Consider the following 19,671-nt stretch of genomic DNA (forward strand, 5'->3'; position numbering starts at 1 on the left):
TAATAATAATAATAATAATAATAATAATAATAATAATAATAATAATAATAATTTTGCCTCATAACATTTATTAAAATTTCCAAACTTATGAAGGCTGTAGTTTTATAAGGTGTTTAGCCTTTTCTGCCAAAGAGTGCTAGCATCTCACAAAATTCCCAGGGTTCTGTAGGATGGAGCCATGGCAGTTAAAGTGATATCAAACTGCATTATTTCTATAGTGCAAATGCACCCTCAATAAAGTCTAGCCAACTGGATAATGTGGCAACCTACTCATTGGTCAACTAGGAGCCAGTTTGACCTAGCAGAAGCTAAGAAGCCTGCAGGATATGGGGAGTTCAATGTTAAAAAAGCTTCTTCAACAACCACTTTTCATGGTGCCTGTCTTTTCTCCTCTTGCATACTGCACGTTCCTCCATACTACATGCCAATTCTTAGATCATATTCTGTTCCACAAAGATGCCTTCGTTTGGATTGCTGCTATATGTTGTATGTAGTAACTGCCTTTCGAAAGTGTTCAGAAACTTCTGCTGGCCCAAGGGTCTGCACTCAAACTGTTGACCAAGACCAGCTACAGGAACTATGTAACTTTCTTGTTACAACAGCACCACTACCTATTGGTCTATTTCTAGACGTAATTCAAAGTGTTGGTTATGGTGTATAAAGCACAATATGGCATCAGTCCAAGCTTTCTGAAGGATAGTGTTCACCCATATGAACTTTGCCCATATGAACTTTGAGATCTTCAAGAAAGGCCCTTCTGTCAGTCTCATCTACCTCACAGGCATATCTGGAGAAGGCCTTTTGGTGGGTGTTTCTAGGCCCTAGAAATCCCTTCCTAGGGATACAAGAATAGCCCTCTCTTTGCTGTACTTCTGTTGCCCATTTTATAATGCCCCTTTCATTCTGGGAGGTTTTCAGCAGCTAACTGAAAGGACTTTTAATAGGCTTGTGCTATACTGCTTTTGTTTCAAGATACCTTTTAAATTGTTTTTCATTTGCTTGTTTTATTAGTATCTGTTATTATTGTGTGCCTTCAAGCCATTTCTGACTTATAATGACTCTAAGGTGAACTTTTCTTGTTGTTATGTACCTTCAAGGCATTTCCAATTTATGACAACCCTAAAGCAAACCTATCATGGGATTTTCTGGGAGAGATCCACACAAAGTCACCCAGTGGCTGAGCAGGGAATTGAACTATCAGACCTTGCATAGTTATAGCCCAGATGGGAAATGGACCTAGCTGGAATTTCAGCAGTTCCATCTGTATATTACTCTTAAGCATTGCTTTGTTACCTTTTACATTCACAGGCCATGAAATAAACCATACTTTTTAAAAGTAGCAAAAAGGTGAGCAGGTGATAAAAAATCAAACACAGCAACTGACTCTTAAATGTTCTGTGCTTAGGTCTTCACTGGAATTTTCACTGCAGAAATGGTCCTGAAAATCATAGCCATGGATCCTTATTATTATTTCCAAGAAGGCTGGAATGTTTTCGATAGCATCATTGTCAGTCTGAGTTTGATGGAGCTGGGACTTTCAAATATAGAAGGATTGTCAGTTCTAAGATCCTTCAGACTGGTAAATATGACACTAAATCCCTTTGCTGTTTGTATTGCTGGCTTGGCTGGAGTGCAGTAGGAGTGATTTGCTGCATAGACACCTTGTAATGTCAGAATGGTGCCAGAATGGATTCAGGACTTGCTAGAATACAGGAGATTCTACATGGAAACTCTAAGGGGCTCAGCAGATGGCCCCTTGCTACCCCTTTCCTCTCTGGATTGGGGCCACGGTAACCACATGCTGCAGCCCCAATTTGGCCTTTCTGCACCATGGAAAGGCTGCTCTAGTGGCAGTAGCGGTGGCGGCTTTTCAGCACACTTTCGGCACAGTGCATTTAAATGCTGCACCAACAGAGAGAAATGATGCCTCCCATGCAGTTGAGTGTGTGGCATGATGCTGGCATGGGGGTGGCTGGTTTGCATACGCCAAGCCCCCACACTGGTGTATAATGCTGGTCTGTAGAAGCTCTTAATCTCCAGTGTCACCTCATATCACATTCACAGTCTTACATACAAAGTGCCTCTGAATCCCCTAGAACTCAGTGGTATTCAGTAAAATCTCACCAAGGATTGTCCATAAGATTGTGTAGACATTCAGTAGATAGCTGTGGAAAGATTCACCACTCCTTTCTTCAGGACAAAGAACTCCAGGATTCCACTTCTTTCTGTTATTTGGCTTATTCCATTTTTTTACATCTGGTACTCCTGAAAAAGGATGAGGAGATATTTCCAGTTCTTCTCTGCAGTTTTGGTGGACAGTAGAATGAAATAATCCTATTCCTTTAGGAAATAAGGAAATGATGGTTAAAAACTCAGAATGCCACCTGCCATTCACTTTCAGTGCTTGACAGATTAAAGGGTCCTTTGCAGTAAGTAGCAAGAGGTAGAGAGACTACTGCTGCACCTCCCTAAGACTGTGGTAAATATAGGAAAGGGAGGTGTCTACATTTGCATAGCAGATTTTTTTTTCCTCCTTCAGTGGAAGAGTATGTCTCTATCTCAGGCAGTATTAATTATGATTCAGATTAAGACCAACTGACTGGTTAGAGGGAGCAGAATGCTGGGGCAGGTGGGGTTGCTGGTTTAGCTTATTCTCATATTCTGGGAAAGGGTCTAGAATCCCTGGGGAAACTGTGAGTCCTGAGCCCATGTTTGAAATCCTTTTGCTGGGTACTGAGTACAGTAGATTCTAACAGCAGATTCTAACTACATGCCCAATGTTGAATAAACGGAAGCTAGCTGCAATGATGTTTAATATGTGGTTGGACATAATGTTTTCAAGTTCAGTCTTATCATCTACACCTCATATGTGGCAAAGAAAGTATAAGTATTTTCTTTGCAGCACCAAAACATCATTGTTTCCTTTTCTTTATTTTGCAAAATGGTTAGCAATGCATTCTTACTTATCTATCTGGGGCGCAGGTTCCCTGTATATTACTTCTACTGCTATGACAGTACTAACTGTTCCTCCTCCTATTTTTTTCTTCTCCTACTTCAGCATTATAGGCCCAGGGTTAGGAACTCTAGTGCCATCCAGATAACCTATAGCATGCATTTCATAATACAGTCGGCCCTCTGTAGCCACAGATTCTTTATCCATAGATTCAAATATCCATAGCATGAAAATATTAAATATATTTATATAAATTACAAAAAGCAAACCTTGCTTGTGGCATTTTATTTAAGGAACACCATTTTACTATCCATTGTATTTAATGGGACTTGAACTTCAGCAGATTTTGATATCCATGGGGGGCTCTTGGAACCAAACCCCAGCAGATACCAAGGGCTTACTCTACCTTACCACTGTCCATCTCTGCAGCAGCTAGCAGGAATTGTCCAAAATGTCTGCTGAACACTTACTTGTCCATCCTTGCAGTGCATAGTCCTATCAGTAAGAGAGCACAGTATGACTGAAGTCAAGGGTTTTCTGATTATGCAGTTGCTTAAACTCATGGGTCATTGTTCATATATATTGTGCGTGTAATCTTTGTTATGCTTTTCAGCTTCGTGTCTTCAAGCTGGCAAAATCTTGGCCAACGCTAAACATGCTGATAAAGATTATTGGCAACTCTGTGGGTGCATTGGGAAATCTGACCTTGGTCCTGGCCATCATTGTCTTCATCTTTGCCGTGGTTGGCATGCAGTTGTTTGGCAAACAGTATGAGGCTTGTAAGTGCAAGATTTCAGATGACTGTACTCTTCCACGCTGGCACATGAATGACTTCTACCACTCTTTCTTGATCGTGTTCCGAGTCCTTTGTGGAGAATGGATAGAAACCATGTGGGACTGCATGGAAGTTGCAGGCCAAGCCATGTGCCTCATTGTATTCATGCTAGTGATGGTGATTGGAAACCTCGTGGTACGTCTGTCAACTATTACCTTATCTAAAAGTGAAGAGCTTGTTTTAAATCTATTCTATACCTATTTTAAATATATTCTATACATCACTGTGATGTAGTGGTTTGAGTGTTGGACTATGACTCTGGAGACAAAGGTTCAAATCCCCACTCAGCCATGAAAACACACTGAGTGTACTTAGGCAAGTCACATTCTCTCAGCCTCAGAGGAAGGAAAAGGTAAAACCCCTCTGAGCACATCTTGCCAAACAACAAAACAAAACAAACTATGAAAGATTTCCCTTAGAGTCACCATTAGTCAGGAATGACTTGGAGGCACCCAGTAACAACAACAACATACCTGTTATAAATGGGGATAATCAATAATGCATGTGTGTTTGTTTAGAAGGGTCATACTCCACACTTCCTTAAGCAAATATCAGCTTTTTCACATTTATTTTGCAGAATCATAAAACTGTAGGATGGCCTTTCCCAACTTGGCACTTTCCAACTATGCTGGTTTACAATTCTCACTATCTTCACCAGACATCACAGCTGATGGCTGGGCTAACATGTGGATGAAGAAGGTCCAACACATCTGGAAGGCATCAGACAGGGTAGATTTCAGCTGTAGATTTCAAGGACTGTTATGCCCCAAATCCTGCATTCACAAGATTCCTTCATTCTAAAAGCAAACCTTTGGCAGGAATGTTTGTTTTACTGGTTTATGTACAGCACGATGTATATCAGTAGGGATGTATAAATTAACAACAATCTGCTTTTGTATGTTTTCTCAACCACAATACTCCCATCCTCATCAAGAAAGGTTCCATATGTGGCAGTGCTGATGTTGTGATGTTGTGTTGGTTTCCATCTTGTTATTTTTTGTTGCTAATAATAGTAAGAAGATAGATATTGTTTTTCAGTCTTCTCATTAGACAAATTGCTAACATGGGGCGGGGGGGGGGGAATCTATGAATGGAAATTGGATGAGTCTTGGAGAAATTAATGTGCCAGGCCTGGACTGCAGCTTCATCTTTGAATGGCAAGAAAGGTAAGTGAAGCATGCCACCTAGGGGCTGCTGATAGTAATTTCACCTACAGATACATTTTAATTAATTGAAATTAATTAAGCTGTTTAAAAATAAAATAGTCTTGAGATGCACACCCATTAGGCCCCCTTAATATTCCTGTCAGATTTTAGTTCTTTGGGGCTTCATTGCCTTGGAGATAAACATTCTCTTTTATTATGATAGATGTTCTGAAACTAAAATATGAATATATATGTTCAGTTGACAATATATTGTGTATAAACTGTAACCTCAGAAAATGAGCTAATTCAACTATTTGTCTCCCCCAGGTACTAAATCTCTTTCTGGCTTTATTACTGAGCTCTTTTAGTTCAGACAGCCTGGCTGCTCCTGAACAGGAAACTGAAGCCAACAATCTCCAGATTGCTGTGGCAAGGATTCGAAGAGGAATAGGTCATGCAAAAAGAAAAATAATAGAATTTGTCCGAATTACCATTTTGCAAAAATGTAAAATGTCCACCGGGGTTGATTCAGCTGATGAGCAAAACAACAAGCAAGATGGGTGTGTTCCCAATCACACTGTAGCAGAAATCAACAAAGGTCTAGATTACTGCAATGAGAAAACTACTATGATTTACATGGACAGCACTGATCACATGTCATTCATCAACAACCCAAATCTCACTGTGACAGTGCCAATAGCTGTGGGAGAGTCAGATTTTGAACATTTAAATACAGAGGAACTTAGCAGTATATCTGAGCTTGAAGAAAGTAAAGAGGTAAGACATGAAATATTATTTATTAGAACTCTTCTGTAAAGTTTTGTACACTTTACTAACTAATGTTTATATTCATCTATGTAATTTAGAGTATGTGCATTAATATTTTAAAACATAAATTCTCACTACTTTAGTGTGTGTTTTTCCCTCTACAAGTCTGTTTGACTCTCAGTATTGAAAGTGACAGCACATTTAAATTTTTACGCTATAAGTATAAAATAGTATAGTATGGGTTCATTCATTCATTCACAAAATGGCCACAGAGTATCAGATTAGTTGCTTCTAATGAAAACAAATTTAGCAGTCATTAATATGTATTCTTGCACAGGAGGATAAATAAGAGAAGCCCTAGAAGTGCGAAGCAGTGCAGAAAAGATGCCAAAAATCAGAGCCATGTCAAGATCCCATTGCTATGAAATACAGTGAGCCTTCTACATTCCCTGGGATTAGGGATGCAGGACCTGTGTGAAAGTGGGGGAAATGCAAATAACCTGAGTTAGTAGATTTTTTAACCTGAGATAACACCTCTCTAGGAGTCTCTTGGTCCTGCAGCACAGTTCTGGGGCCAAAATCCAGCAGACGTTGACCAGTGCAGAAGGTGCACTGGAGGGCTTACAAATGTTTAGATTATTGTTTTATCTCTAAGTCCTCCAACATTATTTTTGGTCAATGTCTGGCAGATTCGCCCTGGAGGATATAGAGATTCCTAAAGAGAACATATTATTCAAATCTCTGAATAATTAAATAATTAAATCTGCAAAAGTAAAAGCCACAAATGTGGAGGGCCAACTATAGTTCTGAAGTTTCATCACAGTTGGCATCATACAGTCATCAAAGATGCTTTTCAAATACCTTGATTTGTAGCTACGCAACAAATATTAATGGCATAGCTGGTGGAGTCATTCATACCAATCAGTTGCAATTTTTAAATCAAGGATTTAAAGGTGTGGTGGGGGAAGATGTGGCCCTCTAGCTGCTGGACTACATTCACAGACCATTGGCTGTCATTGTTGGGGCCAAAAAGAATTGGAGTCCAGCAGCCTTAAGACACTTACTGTTAGTTGCAAGATCAGCAGGTTAGCAGTTCAAGGCCCAGGTGCCACATGATGGGGTGAGCTCCCATCACTAGTCCCAGCTTCTGCCAACATTGCAGTTCAAAAGCATGCAAATGCAAGTAGATAAATAGGTACCACTCCTGAGAAGGTAAACAGTGTGCTGTGCAATCATCCTGGCCACATGATCACAGAGTAGTCTTTGACAACACTGGCTCTTTGGCTTAGTAACAGAGATGAGCACCCAATGGTCAGACACAATTTGTCAACAGAGAATACTTTTACTTTACCTTTAATCTGGTTGCTTCAGCCTGGTTCTCTACATACTCCTCCCCTTCTCATTAAGCTGTTCATCTTTCAGATGGACACTGTGAGGAGGGAGAGAGTCCTGCCAATGCAACAGAGGACTATATCTCAGTTGTCTTTTCCCCCTTTAATGTAAAAACTCAGGCCTAAATCTTATTCTTAGTCCCAAACAGTGCAGGCCTATTGAATCAATCAGATGTATATAAATGTTAACATACCAAGTTCCCACTGATTCAGTGGACTATTCTATTTGAGCTCAATCAGATTTATAGCAAGACACAGTCTAGTGATGCTCACTAGTAAGTTTCTAATGAGGTGGTGCTCACTACACAAGTAAACACTGTGTATTGCTATAAATCTATAAATGTGCACATTCACCCTTGATACTGAACTAACTTAAAATATTGACTTGATATTGTGCAAGATTGCTTCTTGTTGATTTTTTTAAAATAGCATAGAGTTATTACTCATATAGGTTGAGTCTCCCTTATAGAAAATGCTTGGGACCAAATGTGTTTTGGATTTCACATTATTTTGGAATACCTGTATTTGCATATAAACACATAATGAGATATCTTGGAGATGGGGCCCAAGTCAAAACACAAAATTTGTTTATGTTTCATATAGAACCTAAACATATAATTTAAAAGTATTTTATTCAATATTTTAAAATAATTTTGTGCATGAAACAAGAACTTGGGTACACTAAACTTTCAGAAAGCAAAGGTGTCACTATGTCAGTCACCCATGGGAAAAAATTAGCTTCTTGGATCATGGAATCATAGAAGCCGCAAGGGCCATCCAGTCCAACCCCCTCTAATGCAAGAAATCTAAATCAAAGCATCCTCAACAGATGGCCACCCAGGCTCTGTTTAAAGCCCTCTAAGGAAGGAGACTCCACTACACTCTGAGGGAGTGTGTTCCACTGTCGAACAGCCCTTACTGTAAGGAAGTTCCTCCTAATGTTGAGGTGGAATCTCTTTTTCTGTAGCTTGCATCCATTGCTCCGGGTCTCAGTCTCTGGAGCAGCAGAAAACAAGTTAGCTCCCTCCTCAGTATGACATCCCTTCAAGTATTTAAACAGGGCTATATTATTATTATTATTATTATTATTATTATTATTATTATTATTATTAATTAATTAATTAATTAACCTTTATTTATGAAGCACTGTAAATTTACACAGCGCTGTACATACAACCTTTTTAGTTAGACGATTCCCTGCCCTCGGGCTTACAATCTAAAAAGACATGACACAGAAGGAGAAGGGAGTGGTGGAGGGAAAGGGTAAGAGGTCCAGCAGTTTCTTCTCTACCTCCAAGGCCTGGACCAAGGCAGATGGACTGGAGGGATATCACCTCTTAAACTTCTCTTCTCCAGGCTAAACATCCCCAGCTCCCTAAGTCGTTCCTCATACGGCATGGTTGGAGTATTTTGGAATTTAAGTAAGGGAGACTTGACCTGTATTCATATGCTGTTGAAAATAGAGAAGTGGGATGTGGAAGTGCAGAATATTTTTGAATTCACATACCCGTCTATCATTTCTTATGTTTACTAATGACCAGAGTATTTTTAATGTGTACATAAGTTTCATCTCATCTTTTTCAAAATTGTTAATGTAGGCATATTCAAAAAATGCTTTTGTACTCATGTTGGTGGCATTTCCATAAGTATCACAAGGAGGTATTTGTGCTCTCAATATCATTTCCTAACATTCTTACTTCTCACAGGACTAAAATCAAGCAGAACCAATCAAGAGTGCAGCTCTGGTGCTTTTTTACCAGGTAGAGCAACGTGTGTCAGCCATTTTGAACAGGTTACTTCAACAAATCATATGTACATGGTCACTAGTGAATAAAGATTGATGCATGTTATAAAACTACTGTATATGCCACCTTCATCCATCACAGTGCCAGTAAAAATACATACAAACTAAACTGTAATTTGAGTCATGTGGCTCACATTACAGCATGACAATCGCCAACATGCACTTTGTTGGGTGATTTTTACATAGCATTTTAATATGTTAACTGCATGATCTGTGGATATACCTTCTCTTGGATGATAAAGTTGCAAGAGTGCTCAAGCAAATTACAGTTGTAAGAAAAGTGAGTGCATTGGATTTCTTTACCTCTTTGAAAAGAGGTGCATTTGGACACAGCTCATTAGAATGTTGGGATGAATATGACATTGCCCAGTTATAAAGTTATATTTAGATTCCTTAATACATATTAATTAATTTATATTGCAACCCTCATCTATGATTATTTGGAAGTGTGTCCCAGTCTGTTCAATAGAACTTAAGCACCAGTGGGTGTGAGAGCATATTGCAGTCTTAGGCCCGGTACAAACCACCAAAAAGGGCTGTCTGCCGGTGCCCTGGTTTGTTCCATGAGGAAGCCGCAGCAGACAAACCGCGCAGCTTCCTCGTGGAGCAAAAAGAACCCAGGAAAATCGGGTTCTTTTTGCAGCGCCATAATGACACCGCAACACGCCAAGGGCGCACTTGCGATGTCATTATGGTTCCCCGTTGCTTCAAAATGGTGGTGCCCATCTGTACAGGGCGCCACCATTTTGACATACGTAAGACGTGCTAGGATTGCAGGGCGTCTGTAAGAGACACCCTGAGGCAACCCTAGCACCTCTTCATGACGTGCTATGGTGCTGGTCTGTACTGGGCCATAGTTACTTACATGACCACTTTTACCTCAATTTTTGGCAGTCCAAAAGGATAAACACGCTTCTTAAATTTATTTTTACCTTCTAGTGAAATCAGTTAACTGGGAATTTCCCCCTTCTCACTTCCAAAATATGAATAGCTTGAAGGCTGCTCATGTAGGCTACTGTGTCAAGTGCCAGTCCTATCATTAGATGAAGTGAGGTAGCTGCCTCAAGCAGATGGGGCAAAAGGAGTGGCCAGAGGCTGCTTCTGCCCGATCACTGTGAGGCTGTGGCAACTGCACATGCCTAGTCCCAATCCTGGCTGCCACCACAGTCATGAACCGGGCTGCTGAAAAGGAGCATTTTTTGACCTGGCTCTTCCAGGTTGGCATGGGCTCAGAGTAGCTTGCAGCCGTGTTCAGGGCATGCATCATGTAAACACCCGATGGTGGCCCTTTTGGCCTGTCTGTTTCAGGCCTTACTCAACTTGTGATTTTATTTTCATTGTTACTGGCAAGGAGGGGCCCCTGTGGTGTTTTTTTCCCTCTGGCTGTGATTACTTCATAAATTGAAGTGTGATGGTGAGGAACACTTCCTGCTTTCCCAAAGGAGCAAAAGTCTTACGATGGCCCTTGTTCTGTCACATTTCTTTCTGAGGAAGGTAGCCAGGATTCTCTGTAATGAAAGATCTTGGAAGCACACACAGTAATCACAACTTGGATCCCAACAACAAGAGCACCAATTAACACCTCTAAGGTAGACATTTTCAGGCATTTTTCCATCTGTTTTGGCATGTGTTCAACAACGACCACATGGCTTTTTGGCTTGGTGCAGATGTAGCAAGGGGGAGTCTTTTAACTTGAATGAAAGTTGTGGAAAGTTTCACACACGTCTCCACACACCTAATGCTCCTTCCTCTCTTTGGGCTTGTCTGTACAGAGCATATATGCTGGACTCTCTCTAGTCTTGGTGCCTTGTGTCCAGACAGCATGACAGTAAACTGCTGTTCTAAACCGTTAAACCCTTGGCTTCTGGTTCTCTTAGCTGTCTGGACGGCTGGATGATGTCTGATTTGTCCTGATTAGTTGCCCAGATAGCAAATGTGGTGCCATTTCCTTTACAATGGGCTGAACAGTGCAGGGAAGGGGATGCGTCCTCTTTGGAGCCACCACAACCACTGCCTCACTGCCCAAGCAGCTCCCTACAAGAGCGTGTCTCACACCACCCATGTGATAAACAATGAGGGGGTAAAACAATCCCCTCATTGCTGATCACATGTCAGGGTGCCCCATTCTGACTTCAGCAGAAGCAACAGCGACAGATGGACTGTCTCAGAGAGCTGCTTAGTTGGCAAAATAGTGGCAGCACCAATGAAAATAACAGACCAGTGGAGCTGATGCAGTGTTGGCCCGGCTGGTCCATGTGCACAATAATGGCTGTGTCACACCAGATTTGGCCTGGTCCATGTAGTCACCATCCATGGCCTGTGTGGGGCATAATACTCTGGACTGACCCTGAATTAAGCAGCCATTGTATACATGACCTTGAGCATGAATTCTTCCTGCCCTTTCTTTGGTGACCTTAATTCTGTAGCAAGGTGTTTGATGGCAACAATCCTAACAGTACTTAACAGATATTCAGTGTAATTATTCCCTTGGATCCACTCACTCACCAAGGGACAAAATAGGATCCTCACCACCAACTTTGCTGCCCACAAGGAGATAGCTTGGCTCCTGGCAAGCTTTGCCAACCACTGGTGTACTGACAGTCAGTGAATATGGCACTAGACAAGGAAGTGACAATATCTACTGTGTTACTATTGTGAAATGGCGGACATGGTCTGTTTCAGAGACCCTGAAAGCCTCTAGCTGTATTTGGTTTAGAAGGTGTCAGGGGGCAGTGCGGATGTTGCTCATGTGTCTCTGCCTCCAGTGTAAGCTATGCTTGAAAAGAAAGGGGGAGACATTGCTGATATTGTTCTTACAGACATTACTATTTTCCCTGTAGCTGAGGCCCCACGGTTTGTGGAAAGATATCCTGCCCCCTGGGATTTGCTCTTAGGTACCTGTTGACTTCCACAGACCTTAACATTATAGTTTGCTGAGTCTGTTCCAGACCTTGCTTTCAGCAAATAAGGAACCATTCAGAGGACCTGTATTTTCATTGCCCTAAGAGGATATAGGACCCCCAGTTTGGTGCCATGGTCACCACTGTGCATACTGATACCTCCATTAGTAACCGCAAGGTTCCTTACCTTTCTTGATGCTCTACAATATTCTTTTAGACTTTTAAAATGGTTATATTTTGCAGAATAAACTAGGAGGCTGCTGGTATTCTGTAAAGCAAACCAATTACCTCTGGACGCAACTTTATTTTTAGGAATGATTGTGGCACCCATTGATGTCACCACTGCAAAATGGATATTTTTCTTCGCTTTTGTATATGTTTTGTCATTTTAGTGTAGATACTTCAAATGTAACTTTTTAGTTTTCTGGCCAAGTTTCATGTCTCTGAACCTCATCTGTTTGAATCCTGCTAAATGGGTGTGTAATATCGGCTCAAAATGTATAGCTTTCTCTCATAGAATTCAGGGCCATTTGTACCATGAGCTTAGTTTCTTCAGTAGATTACCTTTCTCTTTGTCTCACTAGAGGTGTAACTAGTGGAGAATTAAAGCTATTTGAGACCAGTTTAACAGCCATGACTCTATCCTACAGAATTCTGGGATTTTAATTTTCTGAGGTATTCAGTCTGGTCTGTCAGAGAGCTCTGGTTCTAAGATTAGTGGTTTGAGCATTGGACTGCAACTCATGAGACCAAGATTTGAATCCCTGCTCGGCCATGGAAACCCCACTTGAGCAAGTCACACACTCTAAGCCTCAAAAACCCACACGATAAGTTCCCCTCAGAAATGACTGAGTCCAAAACTACTGAAAGACACACAGTGACAACAAGGATAACAAGCGAGGCTATGGCAGACAAATGATTATGCACACATTACAGTCAGTATCTAGATAACTGATAAGGCTTCTGCCTTTGTGGGAAGTGTGTTTGAAAACGAGCATTAGAAGAGTGCCTCTAAGACAATAGTATTTTTTAAAAAATGATTTGACTAATGCCTTTCAAGGAAACAGCAGATTATTTCAGAATATTGCAGGTTGGTGTACAATAACAGCAGTTTCAATTATCCTGGATTGTTTTTGATGTGCTTTCACCATTCATTCATCCAGCTGTGTATTGGTGCGCTCATTCTTGATGTTATGTACTGTATAGTAATAACATTGTGGGTGGTTGGAGAATGCTATTATGAAAACTACTTTGGTTTATTTTGGTACTCACACCTATCTGCTCCCCATGCAGTTTATGTCATTTATTGTGACTAAAGGCATGTCTATATGGGCCAATTACACCACTTTTCCCCCACCCTCACCACAATTGGTCTACATACTCAAGGTCGAAGCCTCCATTCAAGTGTGGACTGCCTTTATGAGGGAAGGCCAGCTCGGCCGCAAATCCATCCTATCCCTGTCTAAACTGGTGTAAAAGACCTCATCTTTTGTTCTGGGTTTTTCTAGAGAATCTGGAGCACTCCAGAGTGGTGCTGGCTGGCTGTTTATTCATGAGTCCCACTGTGCTATCTGACAGTGCCACTGCTGGAGCAGGTCACTCCCTCTGAGGTCTGAACAAGGTGCCAGGCAAGGTAATTGATACTGGGCACCTCATGGGATTTCCTGATCTCAGAAGGAGGAACTTGTGCCAGCAGCAGCAGGTAAACAACATAGCAGAATACAGCCAACCAGCATCGCTCTGAAGTACAGTGGTAATGGGGACCAGGATACTCTGGGAGAAACCCAGAATGAGCCCTAATGTGTGTTAAGTATCCAGTCTAGAGGCTCAAAATTAAAGGATGCCAGATTAGAATGGAGATGTTATGATCTCAAACATTCCCATAGAATTAGAATCTGTAATTCTCTAAAACTGAGAGGGATTGGCTTGTGTACCAAAATAACAAATAGTTTTGAAACGCACAAAAGGAAATGCATCTATGCACTGGCAAGAGAGAATGCAAAATTAAGGCTGTCGGAATGAAGTTGACATCCTGTTTTCATTGGTGGAGTTTCAGAAATGACCTTCATATCTGTTTGTTCTGTTGGAGTGGTAGTGGTATGATACTTGGCCCTACAGTGTTGACTCAATATTATAATATTTTTATATATCGTCCCTGCATTTCATTCCAGAATTTTTATCTTCTGACAAGTGGTGATCTGATATTTGATATGTAAACACAGTGTCCTCAGTCCTATTATACAGGCCTGCAAAACTGAGGGTTCTAAAACCTTTTTTTTTTATGTATTCTAGTTTAGTAGAAATTTAGCATTCAGAATCCAAAAATGACCTCAGATTTGCTCCATTACATACAGTTTTTTCACAACTTGGTTTCACATTTATGTGTTGTAATATGTGGCTGAGTGAAATGACCCAGCAAAGAATTATCCTGCCTGTAAAGAATAAGAAAGAGGTTAAGAATTTCAGAACACTTTAATTCACTTATACCAAACACAAACATCTGTTCAAAAGCACTAAAAAAAATCACACCGCAACATCAGTGTCCACTCTTAAAGCTGAATAACAATTGATTTGATAAAAATAACAAATTTGTGGAAGATGAACATTTTTATTGTGTTTTCAAATCTAGCACCCAAAAGTGCATTAAAACAGCTACAATGTTGAAAAATAGGTTTTTAATCCCAGGCCTGTGTTGTTATTCTCAACTTCAGGGGTGGCTTCCCACTAATCCCTGAGACTCCCAACACCCTCTGTTTTCTTACCTAATTATCAGTTTTTGCCATTTCAAAATACCTTAAAAGACATACAAGACAGTGGTGACACCAACCCAAGTGACATCACTGGAACTTAGTGTATAGCAACACACTAAGGTCATTAATCATGTGGAGGGTGGTGACACCCATCTTTGTGGTGTAGTGAATCCACTCTGGGTTTTCATAGAAGATTTGAAGGAGACAGCCAAGGTCCTGAACACCACCCTTAAATATGTTCAGCTCCTTGGATGTCTTCTTTAAAGTTCGGACCTCACTGATATGGAAAGCACCACTGTCACTGTTACATTTTATTTATTTGTTGGGATCTGTGTTTATCACCTCTCAGCCTGCCACAGCAAGTAAAAAAAGTGAAAACGTTTGTAAAAAATCACAAAAAAAGAGTGGTCAGTTGCCAGTCAACTCAGAGGCACTATGTGTTTGAGTATGTGCCCTCAAGTTGTCTGTCAACTTTTAGCAATCCCATTGATTTCCTAAGGTTTTCTCAGGCAAGGAATACTCAGAGGTGGTTTTGCTAGTCCCTTCCTCTGAAATATAGCCTGAAGCACCTAGTATCTATTGGCAGTCTCTCATCCAAGTACTGACCAGGGCTGACCCTACTTAACTTTCAAGATCAGACGAGATCTGGTTCCTTTAGGGTATTTAGCAGGCCCAGAGGCATGAACTATACCAATTTTTTTCTTAAAACAAAGGATTGCTGAAAACACAAAATTAAAATTGTGGCATTTATAAATTACTAATTACTTACTTTTCTTGTTCAAATTGGCACCAACCTTTTTTTTTTTTAATTCCTTACCCTCATTACACACACTGTTACTAAGCAAATAAAACTGAAATTTCATTTGGTAAATATTAATGCAAGCAAACTAAGGATGCACTTGATGCTAATAAACACTTATTTTCTCAGAAATCTGTTTTGAAATGTACAAATATACCATATATACCACAACTGCGTGCTCAGACAATGTTAATTTCAGTTCCGAATAAATATATTTATAGTGCCTTTTTATTTTTTAAAAAAAATGCATTGTGGTATTTCTTTTACAGAAATTGAGCATTTCCAGTTCCACTGAAGCTAGCACAGTTAATCTTGCCATACTTGGAGAAAATAAAGATGAACCTTCTGGAGAAGACACATCCCAACCAAAGCCTTGTTTTACTGAAGGTATTGGAGGGATGGAGGGTGGCAATTTAATATTGATGTTAACAATGCAGACAAGAATGTATTTGGTTCATGAACATCTCTAGGAACTGCTGGGTCTTTTGCTCCCACTTGCTAATAACTTTCACTCCAGTCCAATCTACTGCTTGTGCTCATCTCTCTCTGTATGTATTCTGCAAGCTAATAAGAATACTTCTTGCTTCAGACAAAATGAAGTTTGCTAAATTTTTGACACTACAGCACACACTTTAAGAGATGGGCTATAGCCCAAAAGGGCAGGGGCATAGCTATGGGGGGACAAATGAGGCCATTGCCCCTGCAATAAGAATCCTGCCCCTATTAAATTTTCATTCAGTCCCCAAATTTTTAGCATTGCAAAGAGAGGAAGACATAGAAATCCATCCATGCCCAGAGTGCTTCTATTTGCTGTGTTACCATCCCTTGAGAACTATATCAGCCCTGTTTGGATGCTTAAACTGTATTTCTGATGAAGAGTTTTATGAAATGAGGAACTGTGGATTATTTTAAAGAACTGTGGAGAGGGCCTCTTCTGTTCTCCTTATGGCTATGAAAGAGAAGAACAGGCAGCATAGAAGGAAGCTTGAGGTTTGGCATAATTCATTTAAATAGCATGGAATAATGGTTTCTTCCTGTATCAGAAGTTGCAAGGGGTATGGTGAGGAAAAATACTGAAGGGATATGGCAAGCAAATGATGGCCTGTTACAGACTGCCAAAATAAAGCTGCTTCGGGTCTCTTTGGAGGTATGCTGCTTAAATGATGCATGCATCCTAAGAATCCGGAAGCTGCACCAAAGCTGCAGTCCAGTGCTTAGGAATGGAGTGTGGCTTTGGCGTGACCTCCAGACTCTTAGGATCCATGCATCATTTAAATAGCATACCTCCAAAGAGACCCGAAGCAGCTTTATTTTGGCAGTCTGTAACAGGCCGATGTTTCCCAGTAAGACAACTGCAGTTCCAAGAAAAAGGACAACACTGAAATATGCAGTGAAAAATATCCCCATGTCAACAAAACATTTTTATGACATCTTAGATGCCAAGCTACAGATTTATTTATTTTCATTTCATCTGATGAAGTCTACAATGGGTCACTGGGTTTTCTGCTCCTTTGTTTTTAAATTTAGCTTCATTTCAGGTCCATTTCATCCAGTTAAACTTTCCACAATGTACTACTGTATATTAAAAATTCAGCATACATCATTATGAAATTATTAAATGAATATAACATCATCAGTGTGTATCTGTGGGTGACATTGTTATTCTGAATATGTGTTAAATAATAACAAGCAAAAAGGTTATATCCTTGCTCCATTTGCTCCAAGAAAATCATAAATGGGGAGAAATGGAAGACAACAACCTTTCTAAATAGTTGTTTTTCTGTGTGTAGTACAAACACATTTATTTATCCTTTGTTGCAAAGAAATTATATGGGTTTCTTCTTGATTTTCTACAAGTCTTATTATTACTTCAGTGTTCATGGTTGCAGTATTGCCTTTGATGCATGTAGAGTTAAATCAAGAGATCTGTGTGCAGAATTCTGTTCATAGAATTTTCTAGCAAATGGAAATGAGGAAGTGATTTTTACCAGTTCCCACTTTCCTTATATTACCACATTATCCTGAAAAAATATAGGGTAATGGGGTGTGGTTAACACCTGAATGAAAAACTAATGGTCCAACTCCGTATAAGGTAGCTTCCTGAATTTCTGTGTCCTCTTTTCAGCTGCTTGTTCCAATGTTGTGTGCTTCCAAGTCATTTCTGACTTATGGTGACCCTAAGGCAACCGTAGCATGGGGTTTTCATGGGAAGATCTGTTCAGTGATGTTTGCATTTGTCTCCTGAGCCTGAGAGAGTGTGACTCACTCAAGGTCACCCAATGGGTTTCCATGGCCAAGTGAGGATTCGAGCTCTGGTCTCTCTCCAGAATTGTAATCCAACACTCAAACTACTATGCCACGTTATATGTTTCACAGGGTTTGGAGCATTCTCCCGAACAGCATGGAAGGCAGAATAAGAAACTGCCAAAAAAAAAAAAAAAAAAAAGTTAGAGTCTGTGAAAATCACTTCATTCCCTTTTGCTCTCTGCTATCTGCTCTGGATTTTAGTCAACTACAGGGGCCCTTTCATTCACGGGCAGATTCCTTCCTTTTCCAGAATGGCTAACCCATGATGTGAGATTTGTCTAAATGTATATATATTTAACAATTGATTACAGTGGTACCCCGGGATACGAATTGATCGCGTTACGAAATTTCCGGGATACGAAAAAAATAGATAGGAAAAAACTGTTCCAGGTTACGATGTTTTTTTCGGGTTACGGATTTTTTTTTTCGGCGCGAAATTCAAACCGCAAAGCGCGGCTAGCGGCTTTCCAGCGCTAGCCGCTAGCCTTTTCGGGTTGCGAAATTACTCGGGTTACGAACGGAGCCGCGGAACGAATTAATTTCGTAACCCGAGGGACTACTGTATATATAAAAGTCTAATGTATTCAAACAATACATTTTCTGATTCTTAGGCTGTGTACGGAAATTCAAATGCTGTCAAGTCAGCATAGAATCTGGGAAAGGCAAGTTCTGGTGGAACCTTCGAAAAACCTGCTACAGGATAGTGGAACACAGTTGGTTTGAAACCTTCATTGTCTTTATGATTCTTCTCAGCAGTGGTGCTTTGGTAAGTGAGATGCATATATGGTAAGTACATATTTCATACCACCAGCAGTCCTAGAAAACTTTATGGCCCCAAAGGTGATGCAGGTTGATCATTAAATCATTAATGATTTAATGATTAGTGAGCTGATAATTAGATTGTACATAATTGTGGGAGGTCATAGCAGAAACTGCTAAGTAGGAAATAAGTAGGAGATTTTAAGGTTAATAACTCACAATACTTATAGAGTTGCAGTTTTCTATTAGCTTAGTGGAGTAATTGATAAAATTGATGGAAAGAAAAATACATTAATAGATAGAAGCCAAAGAAAAAGATATGGAGAAAAAAATGAAAGCCATGATAAGTAAATATCAAATACCGATCCACTGAAGGTGGGAAGTACTAATATAGCAATGTAACTAAACAACTATGTATGGAATTTGTATTTGTTGTGGTACTTTTTCCTTTTTAATGTTGGAAATTAATACAAAAAAAGTGATGCAAGTTGAGTCTATCTTGTCCAAAATTCAAAAATCCAAACTATTTCAAAAAGCAAAACTTTTTTCTTGAGAGGCTGAGATGGTGACACCTTTGCTTTCTGATGGTTCCATATACACAAACTTTGATTTATGTGCAATACTATTTTAAAATATATAACATTTTCTTCAGATAATGTGTTTAAGGTCTATATCAAATATAAATGAATTTTGTGTTTAGACTTGGGTCCCATTTCCAAGATATCTCATTATGCAAATACAGGTATTCTAAAATAAAGTAAATAAATAAATCCAAAATCCAAAACACTTCCAGGGAAGGAAGACATTTTGGAGAAAGGAGAATCAATTTGTACTGTAAATAGAACTTCCTCATACTCTATTACAGCTTTACGTGGCTTTCCACTTATGCTGAAAGCCGCGCGGGGAGAAGGGGCAGTGCATCCCATAGGGAACAATGGGGCACGTGCTCATGTCGTGTGTGCACCGCCGCATGCATGTGCCCCATTCATTTAAATGGGGCTCAAGCATAGGCGGAATTTGCTTTATGCAGGGGAGTCCGGAATGGATCCCCTGCATAAAATAAGGGCGCACTTCACTTGTAAACTGGAATGCTTGAACTAATGGCGAGGGAATCTCTTTTTCCTCCCAAATGAAACAAAGTAGCTGATCACTGGAAAGAGGGGCCTTTTCTATCACAATACCCTAATTATACAGTTAATAATAATAATATAATATAATAATACAACAGATTGTCCAGGAAGACTCTTCTGGCACCACCTT

At 40.0% G+C, this 19,671-nt stretch overlaps 1 protein-coding gene across 1 annotated transcript in view; it reads left to right on the forward strand.

Moving 5' to 3' along the window:
- The window catches only part of LOC121918864 (sodium channel protein type 2 subunit alpha-like), a 112,910-nt gene that overhangs the window by 64,192 nt on the left and 29,047 nt on the right, over nucleotides 1–19,671 (forward strand). Inside the window, exons 15-19 of the mRNA XM_042444865.1 lie at nucleotides 1,406–1,579; nucleotides 3,567–3,923; nucleotides 5,261–5,710; nucleotides 15,615–15,732; nucleotides 18,264–18,418. Of these exons, the coding sequence (XP_042300799.1) occupies nucleotides 1,406–1,579; nucleotides 3,567–3,923; nucleotides 5,261–5,710; nucleotides 15,615–15,732; nucleotides 18,264–18,418 (1,254 nt within the window). The remainder of the gene's footprint in view (nucleotides 1–1,405; nucleotides 1,580–3,566; nucleotides 3,924–5,260; nucleotides 5,711–15,614; nucleotides 15,733–18,263; nucleotides 18,419–19,671) is intronic.

The sequence above is a fragment of the Sceloporus undulatus genome, chromosome 1 (assembly GCF_019175285.1).
Source record: "Sceloporus undulatus isolate JIND9_A2432 ecotype Alabama chromosome 1, SceUnd_v1.1, whole genome shotgun sequence".
Taxonomy (NCBI): domain Eukaryota; kingdom Metazoa; phylum Chordata; class Lepidosauria; order Squamata; family Phrynosomatidae; genus Sceloporus; species Sceloporus undulatus.